Raw genomic sequence first — 25,607 nt, forward strand, 5'->3', positions numbered from 1 at the left:
TGTTGTGTGTTTGGAATAAAAAGCCATTTAATTAATAAATAATATTATTTATTTACACTAAATGCTTTATTACAATAATTTATATATTAATGATGGTAAAGTGGTGAAGAGTAGGCGACGGGGGCGTGGACTATCGGAGCGACTTTCGCGATAGGAGCAGCATAAGCCACTGGAGCGACAGCTTTCACAGCTAGAGGCTCTCTGTGGACGACAGCATTGAACCCATTGTGAGGGTCAGCGGTATATTCAACGGTACGCTTAACGCCGTCAGGGTCAACTACGGAGTAAGATCCTTGGACCACATCACCGTTGCGAGTTTCATGCTGGGCTTTAGAATCGCCGGTGTGGCCGTCTTGCACGTCGTAGGCGAAGGTGTACTGTGGGTTGTGGTCGTACTCCTCCACGGCGACCTTGGCGATGGGAGCTGCGTAAGCTAACGGTGAAGCGTGGACAGCGTGGCTTGTGTAGCTCAGAGGGGCGGAATAGGCCACAGGCGCGGTAGGCAATAGACCAGCGCTTGCCGCTGCCACCAGGCAACTGAAGACTACAAACTGAAAAGAAATTCACTTTACATTATACTATAATAGAAAAACAACCTACCTAACTTTAGTTTACTCCGTGAACAGCCCATTATTTCGAACCCTTTTTTCGAAACTAGCCCCTTGTCAAGTTAACAATTTAAAATTCATAAGGAGTTGAAGGGGTAATAATTAGATTGAGGAATAAAATTACGTCGTTGTAACTTAGATGTTAGGTTCAAATATTTGATTGTCTACCAATAAATGCCTTCCGTTCTACAAAGGTAACTAAATTGGAGGATATGAATATAGTTTATTCTCTGTCTAGTAAAACAGATCATTTAGGAATAGTACCAAAGAAAAAAAATACTCAAATTTAGAGAGTAACATTGTCACAAAAGTTACGTTGCAATGTAACTGTGTCTCTCTTTGTAAAATCAATGATCGGCAAAGGGATGAATTAATTAATTATTCATTATCTATACTTATAATAAATCTGTAGAGAGGTCAATTCTGTACATGAAATATATTTCCAAAATAACTATCAGGGGGTGATTAGTGATCGATACTGATGCCAAAAATGCAATCAGTAAAATTTTTGTCTGTCTGTCTGTCTGTCTGTCTGTCTGTCTGTCTGTATGTTCTTTATAGAAACAAAAACTACTGGACGGATTTTAACGAAACTTGGTACAATTATTCAACATACTCCTGGGTAGGTTATAGTATACTTTACATTACGCTACAATCAATAGGAGCAGAGCAGTGAAGAGAAATGTTGAGAAAACGGGAGAAGTTACTCAATTTTTTAAGCTTCCGTCGCGTGTACAGCCTTAATGGTTAAAGTTACATAGAAATCATGTATGACGGAAATGTTCTCCTTAAAATTATCTATAAAAACACAACAGCACATATATGTCTATCTTTTACGGTTGACTCACAATAACACGTGTAACTCCCGATAGCTTAGCAGTTCGGAGCTTTCTAATTATATTTGTCAACTCTTATGTTTATAACACTCATTACTCATCCCTAATAAGAAAGTTAACATTATTACCTATTCAATAAAAAAAGAATCATAAAAATCGGTAAAGAAACACCAAAGTTATACATGAAATACGCTAAGCCATCGCGCGTGAATACTAATTCATGCTTTAAGGATTATTTTTGTGTGACGGTTGCCGCGCTCGACGCGACTCGCGGTGGGAGGAATAAATAAAGAAGTGCAGCCTTAATGAGTAGGGTAGGGGTAGGGCAGGGGTAGGGTAGTGGTAGGGTAGGGGTAGGGTTGCTATAGGGTAGGGTAGAGGTAGGTTAGGGTAGGGTAGGATAGGGGTAGTTGAAAGTTTACAACGTCTTTCACGCGGACGAAGTCGCGGGCGTCCGCTAGTTATTTGAATAAAGCTACCTTGAAAGCCATTTTAGTAGTAGTAGTAGTGATATTATTTGTGAGACACTTAGTACTGAGGATTAGCATATGTGATCTCGTTTTATATGAATGGCCTCTTAGTACTGTGACGTCACGCGCTGGCCCGGTAATTGAACCAACGGAGACATTTCGACTTTCGCTTTTAATTGAAGTCGCTAATGCAAGGTCGCGATGTTAACGGGAATGCGGTCATCGTTCTGCTTGTTTTGTTTTTTTTTTAAGGTCACCTCTTCCACATAATAAAAGTGACCGTAACATTTATAATTATAGCCACATATGAGCCGAGGTTATTGGTTCAATAAACAAGTACGTGAAAATATAGATAGAGAACCAATCAGGTGCAAGCAGGTGTTAACAACCTATTGGAAACTTCATAGTAATAATTCATCATCATCATCATATCAGCCGATGGACATCCACTGCAGGGCATACGCCTTTTGAAGGGACTTCCAAACATCACGATCCTGACTCGCCTGCATCGAGCATGCTTATCATCAGTTTACATTTGCTAGCATGCTATTTTTAAGTATACTCCTGAATAAGCATGCTCAAAGCAAACATTCCAATTACACATGCTAATTTGTATCTATCACTCTCTGTCTATAGTATCGTGTTAGACAGGGAGAGATGAAGGTAAAAAGAATACACAATAGCAATGCTAATCAACTAGCATACTCAATAAGCAAACGCCCTATTCAGAGGCGATATACATTTAGGAAATTTAAGTATGTCGTGTCTCAAACGGTGAAGGAAAAACATCGTGAGGAAACCTTTAGACCTGAGAATATTTTCTAGGTATGTGAATTCTGCCAATCCGCATTGGGCCAGCGTGACTAAGGCCTAATCTCATTCTGAGAGGAGACTCGTGCTCAACAATGAGATGAATATGGGTTGTTATTGATGATGATGGTGATTGTTTCTTAGTAGTGCCTACTATTGTGTATTCTGTATATGAATAGTGGCAATCGCACGATCTCTCTCATCTCATTGTATTTGACCCAAAGGCACACAATAACTTGTATGTATTTACTTTAAAAATTTAACCTACATAACAATAGATCTAGTGGACTCATGCAATGGTAAAAAAATACAACTAAAAACTAAATTTCAATACATTTAATAGTATAAATAACAATTATAAAAAAGCCTTAATCAATTAACAGTTATATACAGCAACACAACAAAATTGTATTATTTAATCTACAAGTAGTATGGTAGTCTTGGGGCTAACAATGGTGCGGGACCTGGGGCGAAAAGGGGCGCTCTCGCGTAAGCCGGGGCTACAACTGGTGCAGGGGCTACAACTGGGGCCGGGGCTACAAACGGAGCTGGGGCAATAACCTTCGCAGCAGCGACGACCAATGGTTCACGACGTACAACAGCGTTGAATCCATTTAAAGGATCGGCAGTGTAGTCCACAATCCGCCTCGTACCATCAGGGTCTACGACCGCATACGAGCCGGTGACTAAGTCTCCGTTTCTCTGTTCCTGGTGGCCTTTGTAGTCTCCGGTGAGCGAGTCTTGGACGTCGTAGCCGTAGGAGTACTGAGGGAGGACGTCGGCTACTCGCGCCGCTACTGGTACTGGGGCTAGGACGCTGGCGGAAGCGACACCTACTACGCAGATGAATACTACAATCTGGAACAATAGATACATGAAATTAATATACAGGGTGCTGGGCTGGGGAGTGTTTCCCATAACTCTGGGGTTCTTTACCGATAATAATATTAAAAAAATGTTCTAAAATTAATATTTTCGGGGTAAGTAACAATTCTTTCGGGATAAGAAAATAGATTTTAAAATGTCTCTTATACGCATCCTTCTAATTATGTCGTAGGAATAGTTATACGTATTTTAAAATGCAAGGACAGAAGGATAAGAATAGAAAGGAAGGCGTGTGCGGTGTGTTACATCCGACTATCCGGATTTATGAAAACATGAAATTATATATTTTGCTATCATCCGCGAAAAGCCGACAAACCCATGCGACAACGTCACCCAGGTCTACAAAATACTCTCTACGTACGTTTCATCCCGAAACCGGAGCATCCTCAGGAGATGTTGACTCTATGAGATGTTGAGTCTAGGAGATGTTGACTCTAGGAGTCTTGTACAACGTGCAAGTAAACACAAAATTGTGCATGTGTACGCTCAGTGGTTGTACGTAACATATCTAATATATAAAATTCTCGTGTCACAGTTTTCGTTGCCACACTCCTCCGAAACGGCTTGACCGATTTTGATGAAATTTTTTGTGCATATTCAGTAGGTCTGAGAATCGGCCAACATCTATTTTTCAAACCCCTAAATCCTAGGGTAGGGTAGTGTTAGGGTAGGGGTATGGTATAGAGATAGGGTAACGGTAGGGTAGCGGTAGGATAGGGGTAGGGTAGGGGTAGGGTAGGGGTAGGGTAGGGGTAGGGTAGGGGTAGGGTAGGGGTAGGGTAGGGGTAGGGTAGGGGTAGGGTAGGGGTAGGGTAGGGGTAGGTTAGGGTAAGGGTAGGGTAGGGGTAGAGTAGAGGTAGGGTAGGGGTAGGGTAGGAGTAGGGTAGTGTAAGGTAGGGATAGGGAAGAAGTGCAAATAAATAAATTAATAAGTCAAAGCGAAGCTTTAGCGGATCCGCTAGTCTATAGTATAAAATAATCATTGACTGTATGGATTATGTATAATGATAGGTACTTGTACCGACTCGTACATCTATGATACTGATAGACACTACTGATAGACAAATGAGCTATCAACCGATCAATTACACAACTAGGACGTCGCGTCGTACGCAGCGCATTGGCATGCTGGTGGTAGCCCGTACTGAATACAGTGCGCTTGCAACACGGTCCAACACAAAGAAAGGGTCACTTTTCGTAACATTATACGTCCGGCATGATAATCGATCAGTTTTTAAGGAAGTAAACCAAAAAATTAGTTCACTTGGGTAGTTTAGTGCTTGGAAAGTTGCGTTATTTATATTTGACGGGCTTTGACACAGTGGTATGCGCGGTTGATTTTACAAGACGGAGGTCCTGGGTTAAATCCCCGGCTGGATCGATTGAAGTTTTCTTAATTGGTCCAGGTCTGACTGTTGGGAGGCTTCAGCCGTGGCTAGTTACCACCCTACCGGCAAAGACGTACCGCCAAGCGATTTCGTTCCGGTACGATGCCGTGTAGAAACCGAAAGAGGTGTGGATTTTCATCTTCCTCCGAACAAGTTAGCCCGTTTCCACCTTAGATTGCATCATCACTTCCCATGAGGTGAGATTGTAGTCAAGGGCTAACTTATAAATAATAAAAAAATAAATAAAAAAAGGCATTAATCTGCCTCTTTTAAGTAAGTAGGAAATAAAGTTGAGTTAGTTACACTATTTATGACTCCAAAGGCTAAACCGATCTTGATGAAACACAGAATTCTTCCTCTGTAAGGGGAAGAGTATCTATGTTATTTCTTTGTGTTTGATTTTTCAAGATTCCATCGGAGTCTTGGATTTTTCCGGGATAAAACCTTTATGTTAAAGCAGTGCAGGATATAATCTATTCCAAATTTCAGCCAAATCCTTTCAGTAGTTTTTGCTTGAAATAGTAACAAATCCATCCATCCTTTCAACCTTCGCTTTTATAACATTAGTAGTAGTTTATATTATTGTTCAAATCGAGTTTTTATTTCACCCAATATTGTCACAGTCACGAATTACTATACCTACAAATGAATTAGTATTATCTTTTGTTTAATCACTTGTCTTGCGCCGTAATATAATATTCTCTAATGGCTTATTACAATTGCATATTCAATTGCAGACACAACTCTACAATGACTAATGCTTTCTTTGTGGGTGGTTTAACCTATACAAATAAATATGTGTCGACCTATTTTGTTGTCTGCTACTCCCTTGAGGGTGAATTAAATGACATACAAAGTGACATTTTAGTTACTGTAGTAGGTGTATCTACATGTTTGTAGACCTCTCACAAGGTGTGTAGTGTGTGTGAGTTGTTATTGCGGGGTCGTCACCACGTTTCAATACCTTGGGACTTTAATACCTACAAAGTGACTATTTGTCGACTTATTATTTTAGTCTGAACAAATACTAATTTCGTTATGAGTATTTAAGTTGGTACGAAGAAGAATTGGGTAATTTCAGGAAACTTTTTTAAAGAATATTTGCCAAATCCTTATAAATATGAATAATTATCGCGTTTCTCTTTAATTAGTCGAAAAGACTATATAGAGGAGTCGGACGCCAAGACCTTCCCTTGTTGAGTTCGGGCCCTTTTGCCGATCATCTATTGAATTTTAATAATAATTTTATTGAACTTCATTCTGATAAGAGATAACTGTGAAATAGCAATTGGGCTTTAAATTTTAAATATGCTATAGTTAAAGGAGTGTCGCCGTGATAGCCCAGTGGATATGACCTCTGTGTGCATTTTAAGAAATTAAATATCACGTGTCTCAAACGGTGAAGGAAAACATCGTGAGGAAACCTGCATACCAGAGAATTTTCATAATTCTCTGCGTGTGTGAAGTGGACTATTGGCCTAACCTTCCTCATTCTGAGAGGATACTTGAGCTCAGCAGTGAGCCGAATATGGGTTGATAACGAAAGGAGTGTCAAGAAGTGTTACGAGGGAGACATGGTGGCTATGTCGCAAATTATCCAGTTACGAGACATTGGTCAATCGTGAGTCGTGCCACATGTTAGATTTAATCGTCCGTGGCAAAAGCAAAACGATAAATGGCAACGATTGAGGACCCGCCGAGGTCTAGGCCGCGTTAAATATCGCCTAGTGGCCTAATTGTTTGCTACTTATTTATTATCACTAGCTTTGTCCTGTAGTTTCACACGCGTAGACATAGCCCCATTCCGTTCTTCCGTTCCCGTGAGTGTTTTACGATTCCCGTTGAAATCATAACATACTCGTAAGTATAAACCAGGGTCGCTTCCCAACTAAATCTATAGTAGGTACGTTTTGTTTTTTTTTTATAAATAAATAAATATACTTAAACAATACACATCGTACAGGTACGTTTTAAAATATACAAAGAATTTTATTGCTGCTTTCGTCAATATATATCGTATAGTTTACATGCACAGAATAAAGATGATCCAGAATGAGTCTTTACAAGCAGCGTGGTGAAGCTGGTAAACCCCATTAAAAAAAAGGTCATGCGTCTCCTTGACATCCGCACATACAAACTTTTATTAAATAAGATAATACTACTTCTATAATGGCAATATACTATTATTATTCTATTCAAGATTTTAAATATACTACTTTAATACAGATATAATGTAAGCGTTTGCAGAAATGCAAATACGCAAAATACGGACCAAAATTTTTTTTTTTTAAATGGGACCTTTTTTAAATAAGAGTACTAGTTTTTACGTTATTGTTTTTTTTTTTAATTAAAAAATAATATCATATGATAACTCACTTTGCTGTTCATGGTTGGTTGATTTCAAATATACTACTTTAATACAGATATAATGTAAGCGTTTGCTGAAATGCAAACACGTTTTTTTTTTTTTAATAGGACCTTTTTTAAATAAGAGTACTAGTTTTTTACGTTATTGTTTTTTTTTTATTAAAAAATAATATCATATGATAACTCACTTTGCTGTTCATGGTTGGTTGCTTGGATGAGGATGCGCGGAGTCCGAGGATGAACTGGTGCCTTCCCCCGGGTAGCCCCGCATTTTATACCACAGCACTGTATACGTAACTCGGGACGTGAGCAGTGTACTGGGTGGCTCATTGAAGAAAGTTACACCTACGACGGTATGTTACGATTTAAACAATACTTTCTTCATATAGAGCACGCGTCGGCTTGAATATCGGCCAGTGTTACTGCTGATTCATGAAAATCATTTTGAATTACTAAAAAACCTGTCAGACTCAGACTCCTTTAGTGGGTTCCGTACAAATTATTTTTCTTTATAAATCATAAAATATACATCATCAAAACAAAACATGCTCAACAGCTCAAAACAGCTCAACGGAGATGTTTTCTAAAATAGCTAATATATAAAAAAATCAATATATAAAGCCTGTAGTCACGTGGCACGTCGATTTTCTTTCTACAAACGCTTACGCTTCGAAAAGTTTCAATGAAAATCTTTTTATTTTATTATTCTCTACAAGTTAGCCCTTGACTACAATCTCACCTGATGGTAAATGATGATGCAATCCGAAATGGAAGCGGGTTAACTTGCTAGGAGTAGGATGAAATCCACACTCATTTTCGGTTTCTACACGACATAGTACCGGAACGCTAAATCGCTTGGCAGTACGTCTTTGTCGGTAGGGTGGTAACTAGCCACGGCCGAAGCCTCCCACCCAGACCTGGACCAATTAAGAAAACCTCAATCAGCCCAGCCGGTGATCGAACCCAGGACCTCCGTCTCGTAAATTCATGTGTTCATGCTAAAATTACAGTTTTTTGTTTGGTACATTTTCCGTATCAAGCCTCCTCCGCCTCTGCCTCGGACTAATTTACCTTTTAGTCGCTAAATCATTTTCAGATAATAAGGTTTTTATCAACTTAATTAATTTATTTATAAGTGTATTTAAATTTTATAAAATTTTACAATAATATTAAAACTACGTACCTATCTATAACTACATATTATAAAAATTAAAAAGGAAATTATACTAAATTTAAATTATATCTAAAGACTCAAGCTCATTGGTAAAGTGCCCAGAAGGCTGGCAGTATTGCTACGTTGTATGGCAATACTAATTATTGGGCCTAAATATAGGCCAGCCTTCTGGTCACGGGAAACGTAGATTAAACGCTTTGCAATTTCTTTGAAAATAAAGCGTAAATAAACTAAGCTAGATTAATAATGTTCTTTCTGCTTAGAATGTGAATATTTACAATACCTTACCCTTTTATATACCGTTAAAAATAAAATTTTATAACACATTTGCTCGTAAAGTGTCGCTTATTTCACCAATTTCAATATCGTAATGTATCTCATTACGCACATGTGCCGTAATGTAATATAAAACCTTTATCATCCGTCTAAAAACGCACGGTTCTAAATCTTCTAAAGTTTTTATGTCAGAAAAGTGCTCAACATTTTATGAATAAAATTAACTTTGTGAGATAAAATATAATAAAAAAAACATTTAGTTCTTTCATTTTAATAATTTTGATAATAAATATCAACCATGTATATGTAACAGAAACACAAAACTATTAATTTACTTTATTAGTAATATTGGCTGTTCGCACCAACATTTGCCTAAAAAAACTCACGTACTTGGCTATCTATGCAAAAATGACAAGCGTATCAAAATATCATCTTATGGAAAACAAAGATGCAAATTAATTTTCAGAAAGTGTGTTAAAAGTGTGTTTCAAATGTGTTATGTCATACGTGCGCTTTGATAATTACACCATCTGCTTCCTTACTCTCGCCTTCGACTCGAGCTGCAATATCGCCTCGGCTGTAATTCTCAACTTACTGTACTTATATCATAATGACGTACTATAATAGTTTAAATATCTGGAATTACGTTTTGTGATAGCCCCGTGGAAATGACCTCTTCCTTTGATTCGGTGGGCATAGCTTCAAATCCGGTCCGGGGCATACACCTCCAACTATTTAATTATGTGCATTTGCAAGTGCAAGAAACATCGTGAGGAAACCTGCATATCTGAGAAGTTTCTTAATACTCTACGTGAAATCTACTAATCCGTATTGGTCTAATTTAAAATTTGTATGATATATCTTTCTCAAACTTCATTTTAGGTAAGTACTCGTGGCACTCTGTGCTAATATGCTTAATAGACGGAAATCAATTACTTCGTTATATAAATATCAAATTCATATGGTTCACCCACATGATATATTATGTTTTTTTAAAGAATATATCTTTTTTTTTTTGATATAACCAATATTCCCGATCCCCTCCAATGAGTCGGAAAGACTGTGTTATGAGTAGAGATCGAACACGTGACCTGTCGGCATGAGTCCGACTGCTTTACCACTGAACTATTGATGCTATATCATGCTATTCGCATGAAAACTCGAAATTCAAAATTCATTTATTTCAATTAGACTTAGTTTACGAGCACTTTTGAAACGTCAAGTTAAGTCATAATTTAATCTAATGGTGGTAATAATAGTCGAAAACTTAAAATTAAAGTTACGGGGGTTCCTAACGCCCCTTGATCCGAGAAGAGCCCACAACAAAACTCAGCCAAGGTTTGTTTTTTATGCTTTAAGTTTAAGCATAGTCAAAACGGCCTCCGTGGCGCAGTGGTATGCGCGGTGGATTTACAAAACGGGGGTCCTGGGTTCGATCCCCGGCTGGGCAGATTGAGATTTTCTTAATTTATCCCGGTCTAGCTGGTGGGAGGCTTCGGCCGTGGCTAGTTACCACCCTACCGGAAAAGACGTACCGCCAAGCGATTTAGCGTTCCGGTACGATGCCGTGTAGAAACTGAAAGGGGTGTGGATTTTCATCCTCCCCCTAACATGTTAGCCCGCTTCCATCTTAGACTGCATCATCACTTACCATCAGGTGAGATTGTAGTCAAGGGCTAACTTGTAAAGAATAAAAAAAAAAAAACTATTGGTTTAGGGTTCCTTATTTCTTTAATTTGCAATCTCTACGGTGTCCCTAATAAACTGTTAAAACTGTGCATAATTAAATATCAACCATAAAAGTTATAAATGAATATTCTTGACGATTCAAATATTCTACTAAAAGCATACCTTTCATAATTTATTTTCTGTTAGCAAATATATATGTAGTAGGTACTCAATGTTTCTTTTATTTTTTTTTTTAATTTGTAATACTATCCTTTCTAGAATAATTTAAGAAATCACAGATTTGTTATAATATAATTGTTATAATCTCTTATTATGTTTATTTATATAAATAGTGTGTGTGTGTCTACTAGTATAGTTAATTTGAAAAGTTCTATTGTTCCTTTACTTACTTCTCATATGTTATTTTGTTGTTTACTGGAGTTTAAATAGAGGTTTTGAATATTGGTACAAATTGACAATTAAAAACCCAACGTAAACAAAATAAGAATTTATTTAGCTATATACAAGTCTTTGATAAAATGAGCCGTCAAGCTAAGGGTCTTCTCTAAGGGTAACGGTATCCGGCGGCAACAGTCTCGACGAGCTTCGCTGGAGCGGCAGCGACGCGGGCGGGTGCGGCGGCGACGGGGGCGGCGTACGCTGCTGGTGCCACGTACCTAGCAGGAGCGGCCACTGGTGCTGTATACGCAGCGGCAACGGGAGCAGCTGCTGTGTACGCAGCCGCAACGGGGGCAGCTGCTGCGTACGTAGCAACGGGAGCAGCCGCTGTATACGCTGCGGCAACGGGAGCGGCTGCCGTGTACGCAGCAACGGGAGCAGCTGCCGTGTACGCAGCCGCGACGGGAGCGGTTGCTGTATAAGCTGCAGCAACGGGAGCGGCTACTGTGTATGCTGCTGGGGCGGCGTAGGCGGCGACGGGGGCAGCCGCAGTGTAAGAAGACACCTGCGTGCTGTACGCAGTGGCGACGGGCGCGGTGTACGCTGCGTAAGGGGTCGCGTAACGTGCAGCTACATAAGGAGCGGTGTAGCGGGCGCTCACGATGGGTGCAGCAGCGGACACGTATTGAGCATAAGGAGTAGCGTATTTCGCGACTACGGGTGCCGCTGCAACAGGTGCTGCTGGAGCTACAGCGTAGCGAGCGGCGGGTGCGACGGCGTAACGAGCGGCGACAACGGGAGCGGAAGCGACGACGGGTGCGGCGGCGATGCGAGCGGGAACGACCGCGGGCTCGGCGATCACAGGTGCGGCAGCTACTAGGGGCTCCTTGCGCACGACAGCGTTGAATCCATTAACAGAGTCGGCGGCGTAGTCCACGACGCGACGGGTGCCGTCGGGCTCGACGAGGGAGTATTGTCCCTGCACGACGTCTCCGTCACGCTGCTCTGATTGGCTCTTGTAGTCGCCAGTGAGCGAATCCGCCACGTTGTATCCGAATCTGTACTGCGGTAGGGGGTCGACGAGCTCTTCGATCCTCGCCGCGACGGGGGCCGCCGCAACAGGGGCCGTATACGCCACGGGTGCGGCCGCGTACGCCGCCGGTACGCTTGCGTATGCCGCAGCCAGCAGGCAGGAGAAGACCAACAACTAAAACAAAAGTAATACGTGAGCTGTGATTGATATTTATTATTATTTTTTTTGGCTATTTTAAAGCAAACAAAAACGAATAGACGAATTGTTTAAGATTTGACTTCATTTTGGTATTATAAATATTTAATGGTATAATTTAATATTTTGTAAATATTTGTGAACTATTGGGGGAAATGTGAACTAATGAATGAACTAGTGAATATTATAGGAATGGTAATTTCGTCTTGGTAGTTTAGTTTTAAATCTAGCTCCATATCACTTTTCTAAAATGGGACTTGGCCTTGTAGTGGGCCGTTAAAATAATGATGATAATTATAAAATATCCATTAAATTAATGCACTTTTTCATCACACACTGCACAACAAACACTTCACCGAATCCATCCGTACCTTGAAGACCATTTTGTATTTGTTTGGTAGTTTGATGTGCACAGGGGTGCTAGAAGCTGTGAACTGTATCCCATGCTAGTCACTAACAGCATTTATAGTGCTGGTGGTTGCCTCATCCAGTCGCATCTCCAAATTTAAATATATTCAAGTACGCACGTACGGGGCGGCTGGACAATGCCACGTAAACAAAGACGATACTTGTGCAACTCAGTCGGGGCTGAACGTCGCGGTCACAGCTATTTTTCTCTCGATTCTAACCCGTTTCAGCATTACAAGACACGCTATGCCATACATAGAGCGTCTTCACGAAAACATTTGAAAACATCTTGCAAATTAGCCTTTTCAGAAGCGCTTGCTCGTTTGGTAACAAGAAAGGATGACTATTAAAATTAGATAGGTAATTGAAAACAATGATATTTATGTTCTTATCTATGTATCTTTTAGAGAGCCGTGATAGCCCATTGGGTATGATCTCTACCTTCGATTCGGAGGGCGTAGGTTCGATTCCGGGGCAAGCACCTCCAACTTTTCAGTTAAGTGCATTATAAGAATTCACGTGTCTCATACGGTGAAGAAAAAACATCGTGAGGAATCTTGCAAATCTGAGAATTTTCTTAACTTTACGTGTATGAAGTCTACCAATCCGCATTGAGCCAGCGTGGTGGACTATTAGACTAAGGACTATTAGCCTAGGACTATTCCGAGGAGACTCTTGATCAACAGTGAACAAATTGTTAATGATATTTTAATTTATGGATTAGGTAAAGAACACATTAGAGGGTAGATTAATCGTTTATTTTAAAGGTATCTAATCGAGACCATACCCATAAAGAAGCAGACTTAGAACCTTAGACACTTCATTTTAGTTGTCTCTAGAATTGGTTACTCACATGGATTATTTTATAATCATTATGTAGGTATGCTGTTTGAATTTATTTATAACAATTTCTGTATACATTTACCTTACACTATTTCTATTGATTTATATGTTGTTTCTCAATGACTGCTATAAAATAAACAGATTTTTATGTTGAACACAGACTACAAAATGGTCCGTCAGATTAGATAACGCAGGTAGATTTTTGTTGAATGCTGAAACTTTCGAATTATAAAAGAGATACACACATTACTGAAGGCATTCCTATTACTCAGGAAAATAGTTAAAATAACACATTTATTTTCCCATATAAACTAAAATAGAATCACCATTTCTCTTGGTTACGCCATAACTAAAAATGGCTTCATCGATTTCATCTTACCTTTTTATATTTACTAAAACTTTGCAGTAGTAGTATAACTTATCGAATAAAAGTTAAGAAAATTGCGCAATTTACTATTAACTGGATAGTTTCAAATATTAGTTTCTGAATCAAAAACAGAAGACTATTTTTTGATATTTAATACATAATTATCACTCAACATCTGAACGGGTCTTTGTGGAATTTGGCACATATGTGTCAAGTGTTACTTTTTATCCCGATATTCTCACAGAAATGATTGACATTGAATAGAATGACGCGGGTGAAGCAGTAGGGTAGAGCTAGTATTGAATATAGGTTGTATGCGTCTCCTGCGGCAGTGCGCGATAAACTTTAAATGTCATTGCGATAAACGTACCTATATTTTTCTAATAGTACAAGTGCTCCAGTTTAAATGTTGTCACTCTTGCTGATAGCGGTCACTATTCAAAACTCGTCTACATTGCGCCGTGAATCACTCTTGTGAAATGTTATAGCGTCATTCGAAACGGTCATCAGCAGTCAGCCGTCAAAGCCGGAGCTTCCGTTCGAAAGTTTAAGTTCTTTCATCAAATAAATCACCATTATGCTGTTTTAATGGCGTCGTCATCATCATCATCATATCTTCCTAAGAAATCCCTGCGACTCACTTGATGCCGTCAGTACACCTGGTGGAGGGTTAACCAACATTGCGTTTTTTAGTGTAAGGTCGCCATTCCAGCACCTTGGGATCCGAACATTAATAACATAGGAGATTTGGAGCACAGAATACATATGTAGAAGTATGAGCTTTGTTCTAATTCCTTGTACCTGTAGTTCTTGTTCCTGTAAGAATACTTTGGGTAAAATATAGCCTACGTTACTCGGTGAAAATATAACTTTCTTTCTTATATCCAAAAATTACTTTCTACGACCTCACAAAATTTACCTCCTTAAATCAATATATTGCTCTTTCTTCGCAAGTCCTCTCGTCAGGGGTTGCCTGGTAGAGATTGCTTATAGCAACATTCTTAGTTCAAATTATTTATTTTTAATGTTTTTATTTATTTTTGTATTTTTGTGTGCAATAAAGTATTTCCTCTTCTTTTTTTTCTTCAGTTTAAATATGCCTATATGAAATAGCAGGAAATTGTCCTCAGGTGTCAACCCACCACCTTCCATGGCCCTTCTAACCTCTCGGTAATTTAGGCCGAATCTAGGGAGAGCGAACCCGGTACTTGCTCTTTGCATGTTCCCGGGTTGCCTTCTTGTGGGGAGACTTCGGGGACAATTTCCTTGTAGGGAGTACAAGGAAATTGTCCCCACTTGGAAAACACACGTAATTCCGCATCTAATCTGACCTAAACAATATACGCGTACATCAATCAACCCTGGCCGTGCCTGGCCTGGGCTATTAGCGACCAAACCGTGTAGAAGCACGCGCGGGTATTTTCGTCGCGTCCTTCGCAAGGCTGCCAGATGTTGCGCAATATTGCGACGCCTCACTCACAATGTCTGAGTCGCTGTATTACTGCTACTTGTGACGACCTTGTTGACTCAGTTGAGAATCATAACTATCAGCCTTTTCAGCAGTTACTATCCATTTACTAACTATCTATAACTATCAGTGGCGAAGGATAGAATTTTGCAAAGGTAAGTCGTCCCAAAGAAAAGGAAATCCATACCGCTTGATACAAACTTCGTATAAAAATCCTTAATTGTATGTATATACATACAATTAAGGATTTTTAAAAGGTAACCCGGCGGGAATCGGCCTGTATAGACTCTTTGCCGCTGATAACTATCAATTTAAAGGCTCTAAATTGATCTCAACGCGAGCTCTACACGCGTTGAAATCTTTTCTAGTTCGTTAGTCGTTTATGGAACCTCATATAGTGGTGTGCGTTTCATAGTTGCAAAAAAGCACTGCTTACCCTGAACAGTAATGAGTCTTAACTAGACTATTGTAATGAGAGCATTAACGAACTCGTATTGAAGAATAAATGTTCAATTTTGTACTATTTGTATGTACAGTATACTCTAGTTACATACCTGAGGTAAACTTACTGAGGTGTATAGTCACAAAGAAATCCTAAAGTTCAGGATTTTCCTCCGTGAGGTACTGACCTTATCAATATGAAGCCGAGCTTGGAATTGAAAAACAGAAAAAAACGTTATAAATTCAGACATCGTCAAATACACTTAATAAAGATTGACATCGTAAAATAAATCTTGTCGTTTAAAATTGCTGCTTGTTACAAATTGCAACAATTTACTATTAAGTTAAATACCTATGCATAAATACATAATATTATATATAGTGTGCTGATAATGTGAAGGTAAGCTTGCAACGAGTATTATATAGTGTGTGCAAGGAACATAATGTCAGCATATTCTTAGAACGGGTTCACACATTTACGAGTACCTACATATAAATGAACTTATTAGACAAATGGCCTCTTTAGAAAGCTCCAACCCATATATGTATAAACGCCGTACATTGATAGCCAATCCATTGAGGATTTAATTAGATTTTAACTTATGAACCTTATTAAAAGGGTCAATGTCACTCAGCGGGCGATGGGGCGAGCTACGCTTGGAGTTTCTCTGCGTGATCAAATCAGAAATGAGAAGATCCGCAGAGGAACCAAAATCACTGACGTAGCTCAGCGATCCGCAAAGCTGTAGTGGCAATGGGCAGGCCACAAAGCTCGAAGAGCTGATGGTCGTTGGGTTCCCAAGGTGCTGGAACGGCGACCCCGAACCGGAAAGCGCAGTGTTGGTCTACCCCTACTAGGTGGACTGACGATATCAAGCGAGTCGCAGGGATTCGCTGGATGCAGGCGGGCCATGATCGTGATGTTTTAGAAGTAATTAAAAAAGGCCTATGTCCTGCAGTGGACGTCCATCGGCTGTTATGGCGGTTATGGCTATTATGAAAATGTTTAAAAATATGCGTAATGGAGCTTAAGAGGGAATTTTCGAATTTATTCGAGCGCAACAGATGAACGTATATAATTTGCAATTTGCATGATGTTGAATACACAAGACCTCAATTAAGGTAGGTTCCATTCTCATGGAGTATATGCAAGAAAACTATTTTAAGAATATTTGCCATATTTCTTAAATATGGCTAATACTCCCGTTCCCCTCCAACTAGTCGGGAAAGACTGTATTAGGAGTGGGTACGACAATAGTCCAACTAATCGTACCGCCATCCCTCGGTGATGAGTCTGAGCTTTCAAAAATTATGAACCTAATCTATACTTAATATTATAAAGCTGAAGAGTTTGTTTGTTTGGTTGAACGCGCTAATCTCAGGATCAACTAGTCCAATTTGAAAAATGATTTCAGTGTTAGATAGCCCATTTATCGAGGAAGGCTATAGGCTACATATTATCCCCGTATTCCTACGTCAGCGAGAACCACGCAGGTGAAACTGCACGGCGTCAGCTAATAAATTATAAATCATTGTCGTCTCTATATTGACCACGTATTTTTATAGCATTTGCATCATTAGTATGCTGTTTATAATAGTGTCCGTGTTGTGTAACATCCCTATTTGAGAAACAGTACTAAATCTTCCTGCTACACATTAAGAAATGTCTTTTATCATGTCATAATGTTAATAATTTTATCATTTCCGGTACTGCGAAATATTTTGAAATCCTCCTCAGATATTTATTAAAACTAGGAGATGGCAGCAATTTTGTCTGAGTGAGAAACTTTGACTATTTTAAGTTTTATACTCTATACTATATATATATTATAGTCTTGTCTCAATAACCTGTATTCCAAAAATCTTTGCTAAATATATCTGTATCACAATATCACCATTAACTAGTATCTTTAGTACTTCCGACTGGAGGTTGATAGTATGTCAGATAGCATTATATTTTATGAGTATAAAAATAAATACCCTAAATAATAATATAAATTTCATAAAATAAGGAAATGAAATACATATTAAATAACTATTTTGAAACTGTACACAAGGGCAGAATACTGACACTATATGACCTACGAATATAGTTTACCACAATAAAACGACGAGATTTTTATTGCAAGATGAGAAGTGAAGTCAGCTGTTAGGGGCAGAGGGTAGATCGATTCTGCCCCTAACAGCTGACTTCACTTCTCATCTCGCAACTTCAGTCCCGTCGTGACCACGATCCATGAAACTGGGTCGAAATATCGACAAAAAAAATCTCGTCGTTTAATCATGGTATGTACCCGTTTAAATAACATTCATAATGAACAACCACGAAATAAGTTTAAAATCATTAGTTTACCACAGTTTTCGCAGTCGATAAATACGATCCAGCTGATGCAATTCCGCCATGTCCTGCATACACTCGAGTGTCGGATAAATTGGATTTTGTTATCAATATTTTTATAGTGTACGCAAGGACACAAAACTGACACTATATGATCTATATTCCACCTCAGTTTTCGCAGTCGATAAATACGATCCAGCTGATGCAATTCCGCCATGTCCTGCATTCACCCGAGTATCGGATAAATTGGATTTTGTTTTCAATATTGACTTTAAGCCGACCTTTTACACTTAACTTAGGCGCTTAAATGGAATATTTGAGCGTGTTCAGTTACGCATATGTTATAAGGCCTACAGTTAACTTAGTGAACTAACCTCGTTGAGTTATTAAGTTGTAACCTTTACTGTTTTAATTGACAACATTACAAGTAATCTATAATTTTGACGGCCGTCGTGGCGCAGTGGTACGCGCGGTGGAATTACAAAACCGAAGTCCTGGGTTCGATCCCCGGCTTGGCAGATTGAGGTTTTCTTATTTGGTCCAGGTCTGGCTGGTGGGAGGCTTTGGCTGTGGCTAGTTACCACCCTACCGACAAAGACGTACCGCCAAGCGAATTAGCGTTCCGGTACGATGCCGTGTAGAAACTGAAAGGGGTGTGTATTTTCATCCTTCTCCTACCAAGTGAGCCCGCTTCCATCTTAGACTGCATCATCACTTACCATCAGGTGAAATTGTAGTCAAGGGCTAACTTGTAAAAAATAAAATAAAAATGTAAGAATAGATAATAATTATATTATTTGGATAGTAATGCAGTTTTCTCTGCGCGTTTTCAAGGAAGGCTTAATTCCTTGAAAAAGCGATTTTTTTAACAACGCCTTTCGTACATCTTTAAGATGTTTACTATCTAAACTAATATCATAAATAAGTCATGTTTGTGAGGTTGTAGGGGGTATGTAAAAAAATAACATAATTTGAGATTTTTTAAAAGTTATTTTTAATATAAATCGTTCATGTTTTTAGTTATGATTTTGTTAAATGATTAGTGGATTATTTATTAGCAATAGTTGAAAGTGTACATCGAATTCCACGCGGACGAAGTCGCGGGCATCGCTAGTGCAGAATAAAATGAGACGCTTTATGTAAGTTAGATGTTGTCTGGAATAATCATTGCGACCAGCCCTTATTGCGAAACATACTCGTAGTGTACGTGAACTAGATCATAAGATTTATTGCGCGTTGTACTTTTTACGTAAATACATTAATTCAGTACTTATTCTGCCGTGAATAATGTTTTCATCTTTATAGAGTATACCTAAACTGAGTCGTGATAGCCCAGTGGATATTACCTCTGCTCCCGATTCCGGAGGGTGTGGGTACGCATATTAAGAAATATCAAAACAATAACATAGATAGCCGTGATAGCCCAGTGGATACGGCCTCTGGCTCCGATTCCGGAGGGTGTGGGTTCGAATCCGGTGCGGGGCCTGCACCTCCAACTTTTCAGTTGTGTGTTAAGAAACTAAAAATCACGTGTCTCAAACGGTGAAGGAGTGTCTAAAATTCGTATTCTCTGTATACGAGTAAGAAAGTGAGAGATACAGACGAATCCTAGACTCGAGCCTACTGGCAAGTTGTAAAAAATATCGTTACAGAATACCGCCAATAATAATTATAATGTTATGATCGTCGCATGTTAAATAGTTCGAAGCGCTAGCTAGCTTAAGCAGTTGTATACAGTGGCTTAAGCAAGTTATATTCTGTACAAACGAGTAGCACCTTCGCCCCCTTAAGTATTTTACCACGGTAGGTATTAAGGCTGTGCTAGAGGTTGACGAAAAATTTAGATAAGATTGAGTATAATATAAGTATTTGTGCTGACAATCCAAATTGTGTGAATGTAAGATAAAGATTAGACCTATTATGTTCTTGTTTGGCCGTGGCGTTCGTTGGGTATGTCGCAGAGGTCACTTTGTTATAGCTTGGCAACTTTGTTCGTAACACCCCCGATGGTCCGCGCGGGGCAGGGGGCGTGTAGCGATGAATGAAAAACCCACGAATGATGCACGTCACTTCCCCTCACGCACGATTTCACACCCACGCAGTCTTTCCCCCCGACGCCCGCATATCATGGGAGTGTCATCAACGAACTTGCTAGACTATAATGCAGCCAGTACAAGTTATAATTACAACACTCAAACTTCTACTTATGGTGGACTTACAAGACGGAGGTCCTGGGTTCAATCCCCGGCTGGACCGATTGAGGTTTTCTTAATTGGTACAGATCTGGTTGGTGGGAGGCTTCGGTCTTTTTTCGTCGGTCGGTCGGGTTTCGTCCCGGTACGATGTCGGGTAGAAACCGAAAAGGCTGTGATTTTCATCCTCCTCCTTACTAGTTCGCTTCCATCTTAGATTGCAATTGCATAATCACTTACCATCAGCTTACTAACAAGCTAACTGTAAAGAATAAAAAAAACTCTTACTTGCAAAACTAGAACCTTTTTCATTTCAAAAAAAGTTTCAACTGAAACTATATTTATCTTCAACAGGAGTGTATTTACAAAAAATCTACTAATGTAAGTAGGTAGTACATTAGTACATTTTTTGTGATTTTTTTAGTCAAGGTGATTTTTTTATTTGTATTATTCGAATATCCCATGAAAAGAAAAAAAAACGACTCTAGAGCTATAAAGTTAGCTCTTTTAGTTCTACTCAGTGTAACAATATCAGATTCTGAGATAAATTACTGTAATTGGTTCTACGGGTATAAGAAACATTTTCTCTGTACAAGATTTATGTACCCGCAGACAAGTGTCAAGGTTATGCCCCGTATTGTTTCTAATGATATCTACGGACTTACGGAGGCATGGTCCGAATCATTCAATCATAGCTATATTCGGCTGACGTTGCAAATTTATTATTGTCATATTTAATCATTGTTTATTGTCTATACTGTGATAAAGTTGAACTTGCTAGTCACAGCTTTTGTTTTAAATTAACAACATTTTGTTATTTATTTTTATCGGCCTATTTTAACTGTCCCACTAGGTGGATCGAGGCCACCTAGTGGGACAGTTAAAAATGCAACCCGCTTGATATATCAAGCGGGTTGCAGGGAGCCGCTGGATGCTGGCGGCTCGAGACCATTGTGGCCTATGTCCAGCAGTGGACGTCCATTAGGCTGATAATGAAGATGATGATGATTTTAACTGCTTACTACACCCGGCGGACGTGCCACATAGCTACAGGACCCGGGCCTGTAGCTATGTGGCTACGTGTAGTCGATTCTCTTACTCTTCAAACGCTAACGCTTCCAAAACTAGAAAAATGTATGAGTATTACAGTTTCGATCGATAACTTGATCACGTGATCTGTTGATAACGAATGTCATTTCCATACATTTTTTAATTTTCGAAACGTCTGCGATCGTAGAAAGAGACGAGTCACATGGCTATAGGCCCAGGCGTCCCTTCTTACAGGAAAGAGGATATGGAATTTAGATTCAACCATGTCTCTGCAAAATGGGTTGTGGCAATAATCATTTTAAACTATAGATCGGTTACGTCCCTACAAAATCACCGCAAAAAGCGATCCGACTAATAGGCTACAAAACTGAACGCACACATGCACAATTTTGTCTTTTATCCATTATTTATTTATGTATATGTAGTTTTTACACTTCCTGGACACACAACTTGACATAGTAGACGATATTTAGGTAGTATTTGTTTAAATAACGTTCGTAGTTGACCACAACTAACATTGAGATGTAGAAATTTCCTCTTTTGAGCGCCTCATTTTTCGTGACCTAGTAACACATCTAACAGTATTTAATATCATTGCTTAGGGTTAATATCGTTAAACTATCACTTGATGTATTCTTCGGCACCTGAGGTTGCTTACAGTAATACCTCCAACTTTCTAATTCTAGAATAAGATTTTTTTTACTAAAAAGTTCTTTATAGAATGAAAAGCTCGGTATTTCATAGTCCGGCCCTGGACTATTACCCAACATTTTCTAATCCAAAGCTCTATTTTCTAAGAATGAGTGAATTTGCAGGTAATAATAATTAATTAAATATACAATTTATCTGCAAATTGTAAGTGGAATATAAGCATTTAATGTATATTTTTATTTATGTACTTACTAGCGGACGCCCGTGACTTCGTCCGCGTGGATTTTAGTTTCACCGGGAACCGTGAATTTTTCTAGGAACAAAAGTAGCCTATGTATTAATCCAGAGTAAAATCTATTTCTATTCCAAATTCCAGCGAAATCGTTTTTGTAGTAGCGGCGTTATAGAGTAGCAAACTTTCGAAACAAAAGTTTATAATATTAGTAGGGTATGTAATACATACATGGTGTACATAGGCACTCAATTCAATGGATATGCAACTATTTTCCTCCAAAGAAATTTATTCCACTAAGTGGTCAGTAGAAGCAATGACACATAAACACAGACCTTGCGCTAAATTGTAGAGATATGCATTGTATAGGTGAATAACTTGCAAAATGCGTCCACAGCGCCGCTGAAATATTAATGTCAGCCATGATGAAATCCTGAACTTTAATAGAGGCCAATCGTTTGTCATTACAATGAATTACTATTATTAAAACTGCCCCGTTGGTCCAGTGGTTAGTATATGCCACTTCGCATTATGAGATCGTGAGTTCAAGTCTTGGGCAGGGCTGAAATATTAATGTCAGCCATGATGAAATCCTGAACTTTAATAGAGGCCAATCGTTTGTCATTACAATGAATTACTATTATTAAAACTGCCCCGTTGGTCCAGTGGTTAGTATATGCCACTTCGCATTATGAGATCGTGAGTTCAAGTCTTGGGCAGGGCTGAAATATTAATGTCAGCCATGATGAAATCCTGAACTTTAATAGAGGCCAATCGTTTGTCATTACAATGAATTACTATTATTAAAACTGTCCCGTTGGTTCAGTGGTTAGTATATGCCGTTTCGCAATATAAGGTCATAGATTCGAGTCTTGGGCAGGGCTGAAATATTAATGTCAGCCATGATGAAATCCTGAATTTTAATAGAAGCCAATCGTTTGTCATTACAATGAATTACTATTATTAAAACTGCCCCGTTAATCCAGTGGTTTGAATATGCCGCTTAACATTATGAGGTCGTGGGTTCGAGTTTGCGTCGATCTGAAATATTAGTATCAACCTTGTTGAAATTTGAACTCCAATCGTTAATCATTACAATGAATTACTATTATTAAAACTGCCCCGTTAGTCCAGTGGTTAGTATATGCCGCTTCGGATTGTGAGGTCGTTGGTTCGAGCCTGCGTCGATCTGAAATATTAATATCAGCCTTGTTGAAATTTGAACTCCAATCGTTAATCATTACAATGAATTACTATTATTAAAACTGCCCCGTTAGTCCAGTGGTTAGAATATGCCGCTTCGCATTATGAGGTCGTGGGTTCAAGTCTTGGGCAGGGCTGAAATATTAATGTCCGCTATGATGAAATCCTGAACTTTAATAGAGGCCAATCACTTAATAAACACTACTATTAAAACTGCTTCAGTAGTCCAGTGTTTAAGCCCATGCGTCTTCGCATTATGAGGTCATAGGTTCAAATATCTATATAGAAAGAAGAAAGAAAGAAAAAATGATGTATGTGTGTATAATTGTTCTTACTGAAAAACGATGACTTCTGCATTTTCCGAAAGTATATCAAACCTCTTATATACTAGAAAGTTTTTTTCCAACCACTGCGCCATAAAGGCCGTCGATCCTAAACCGGTTACAAGTGGAACGTACTTAGTATTTATCTAACATCATTATGGTAACGAAGTGTGTCATGCCCCGTGTTAAATGGCATATAATAAGTTCAGTGAGCTTTGCTTTTGTGCTTATGATCTCACACGCGCTTGGCTTCAGACTTCGCAATCGCGCTCAAAATGGTCTAGACCATTGATTCCCAAAGTAGTCCAGGTGCATCCCCAAGGGTCTACGTTGACGTGACACAAAAATTGGGGTTCACGATTAATAATCAATCAATTCACAATAATTATTATTTGTGAATTGATTGGTTCCTTGTGCTGTGAGTTTAAAAATTAAAGTTAGCCTCAACGGTAAGAGCGGTCGGTCTCATTACCGAGGGGATGATTGGATTCCATCCCTACCCCATTGGTCTATTGTCGTACCCACTCCTAATACAGCCTTTCCCGACTAGTTGGAGGGGAATGGGAATATTGGTCATATTAAAAAAAAAAGTTGGCTGAAATAACTTTTTGCCTGAAAAATTGTAGTGACTTTTTAGCATCAACACACACAATCAATTAATTAATTGACTTGATTAATCAATTGTCATTATATATATTTTAACTGTTATTTCGTGGTGGCTGTTAGTTCGAAAAAACGCAAATTTCCATAAATGAATCTAATCACATTTTTTGGCAAGTTTTTGATATAATTATACAGGGGGTCCACCGTAAACAGTTAAATTAGAAAGTGGTGTATGAGATATATAAGTTTGGGAACCTCTGGTGCAGACATTAGTTGCAATCTATCTATTAATTTGTAAACAAAAAAAAACAATAATCGTTCCTTTTGCCTTATTAACTTGGTTCAGGAGTTTTGTTATCTTGATTAGGGAGCTAAACTGAAAATGAAAGGTATACCGTATAGGATTCGATCCCAGCTCATCATCACATCTTTGCCAGGCTCGGCAACAGCGACAGAAATCTCTGTTAAGTCTTACGATGGCTTCGATCATGTGCCTACATGTGACTTTTGTGCCCTATCTCTGCGCGCAATGTTCTGACGCAGAGAGGACATGTTAGGGTACCTACCGTCAACATTAATACGTGACTAGCGGACGCCCGCGACTTCGTCCGCCCTTAGACCTCTTTAATCCGGCCCTATCGCAAAATCCGTTCTTGGTAAAAATACCTCCCTGCCACTTCTATTTTTCGTGTTGAATTAATTATGATGATATTGGAGGGTGGTCTGGCTTTAAGATTTTTATAGCGATTGTCTAGATCTTGCCTTCCGCTTGTTTCCAAAATTAAAGGTATTCTGCTGAACTAAGAACTCTATTCAGGTCGTTTTTTTTTTGCTAACGACTCCTGATAAGTGGAGTCTATGTTACAGTTACCCAACCAACGCCTCTTCTCCACATCCTTATTTATACCATAAGAACAGACAGTTTTTATTTCCACTTGCCGTTCCACAGCTCTGAGTAGATCAGGTGATCCTCAACTATTGCACTATTCGGTCAAGGGGTGCAGGCAAAGAGTACAGTAAGTATATGCAGGGTTCAAACGTCCCAACTCTAAAGAAAGTTTCCTAGCAGATAAATCATATTAGGTATAATTTTCCAAGTGCGGCTCAGGATTTGAATCACCTCATGCTTCTCTCGGACCTTCGTATTTTGAAATAAAGTTAGAGTAAGCAGGTACTAAATATCGATTTAAACGAAGTCAATAAATAAAGACTTAAGTAGATAGAAAATGTTCTAATGCGTCTTATTACATAACTGATGTATGTAGGTATAATACATAATTCATGTTTCCCAGTATACCGGTTTTTAAAGTAATATGCTAGGTCAGCATTGGCATTAGATCAATGTCTTTACTAGAGGTGTTGACACTAATACATTTCAT

The 25,607-nt window shown here is 38.9% G+C and overlaps 3 protein-coding genes across 3 annotated transcripts; all 3 read right to left on the reverse strand.

The window, feature by feature from the left end:
• Nucleotides 1-55: 55 nt before the first annotated feature.
• Nucleotides 56-2,041, reverse strand: LOC112050306 (larval cuticle protein A2B-like). The gene is made up of 2 exons (XM_024088546.2): nt 1,924-2,041; nt 56-551 (listed from the first exon to the last, which is right to left on the reverse strand). The coding sequence occupies exons 1-2, from the start codon at nt 1,990-1,992 to the stop codon at nt 87-89; spliced, it is 534 nt and encodes a 177-aa protein (XP_023944314.2). The 5' UTR covers nt 1,993-2,041; the 3' UTR covers nt 56-86.
• Nucleotides 2,042-3,045: 1,004 nt separating this feature from the next.
• Nucleotides 3,046-7,706, reverse strand: LOC112050322 (larval cuticle protein A2B). The gene is made up of 2 exons (XM_024088569.2): nt 7,553-7,706; nt 3,046-3,582 (listed from the first exon to the last, which is right to left on the reverse strand). Exons 1-2 carry the CDS (start codon nt 7,562-7,564, stop codon nt 3,145-3,147), a joined length of 450 nt encoding a protein of 149 aa, XP_023944337.1. The 5' UTR covers nt 7,565-7,706; the 3' UTR covers nt 3,046-3,144.
• Nucleotides 7,707-10,975: 3,269 nt separating this feature from the next.
• On the reverse strand, nt 10,976-12,610 carry LOC112050315 (cuticle protein 19.8-like). Its single transcript, XM_024088561.2, has 2 exons — nt 12,481-12,610; nt 10,976-12,088 (listed from the first exon to the last, which is right to left on the reverse strand). The coding sequence occupies exons 1-2, from the start codon at nt 12,490-12,492 to the stop codon at nt 11,048-11,050; spliced, it is 1,053 nt and encodes a 350-aa protein (XP_023944329.2). The 5' UTR covers nt 12,493-12,610; the 3' UTR covers nt 10,976-11,047.
• Between the last annotated feature and the right edge of the window lie 12,997 nt (nt 12,611-25,607).

The sequence above is a fragment of the Bicyclus anynana genome, chromosome 22 (genome assembly GCF_947172395.1).
Source record: "Bicyclus anynana chromosome 22, ilBicAnyn1.1, whole genome shotgun sequence".
In the NCBI taxonomy this organism is placed as follows: Eukaryota; Metazoa; Arthropoda; class Insecta; order Lepidoptera; family Nymphalidae; genus Bicyclus; species Bicyclus anynana.

Excerpts from the sequence above, each read along its gene's own strand:
- LOC112050306 (XM_024088546.2), bottom strand. The coding sequence starts at position 1,992 with ATGCTAATCCTCAGTACTAAGTGTCTCACAAATAATATCACTACTACT. Across the intron at positions 552-1,923 it reads CTACTAAAATGGCTTTCAAG|TTTGTAGTCTTCAGTTGCCT; the intron begins GTAGCTTTATTC and ends ATTTCTTTTCAG.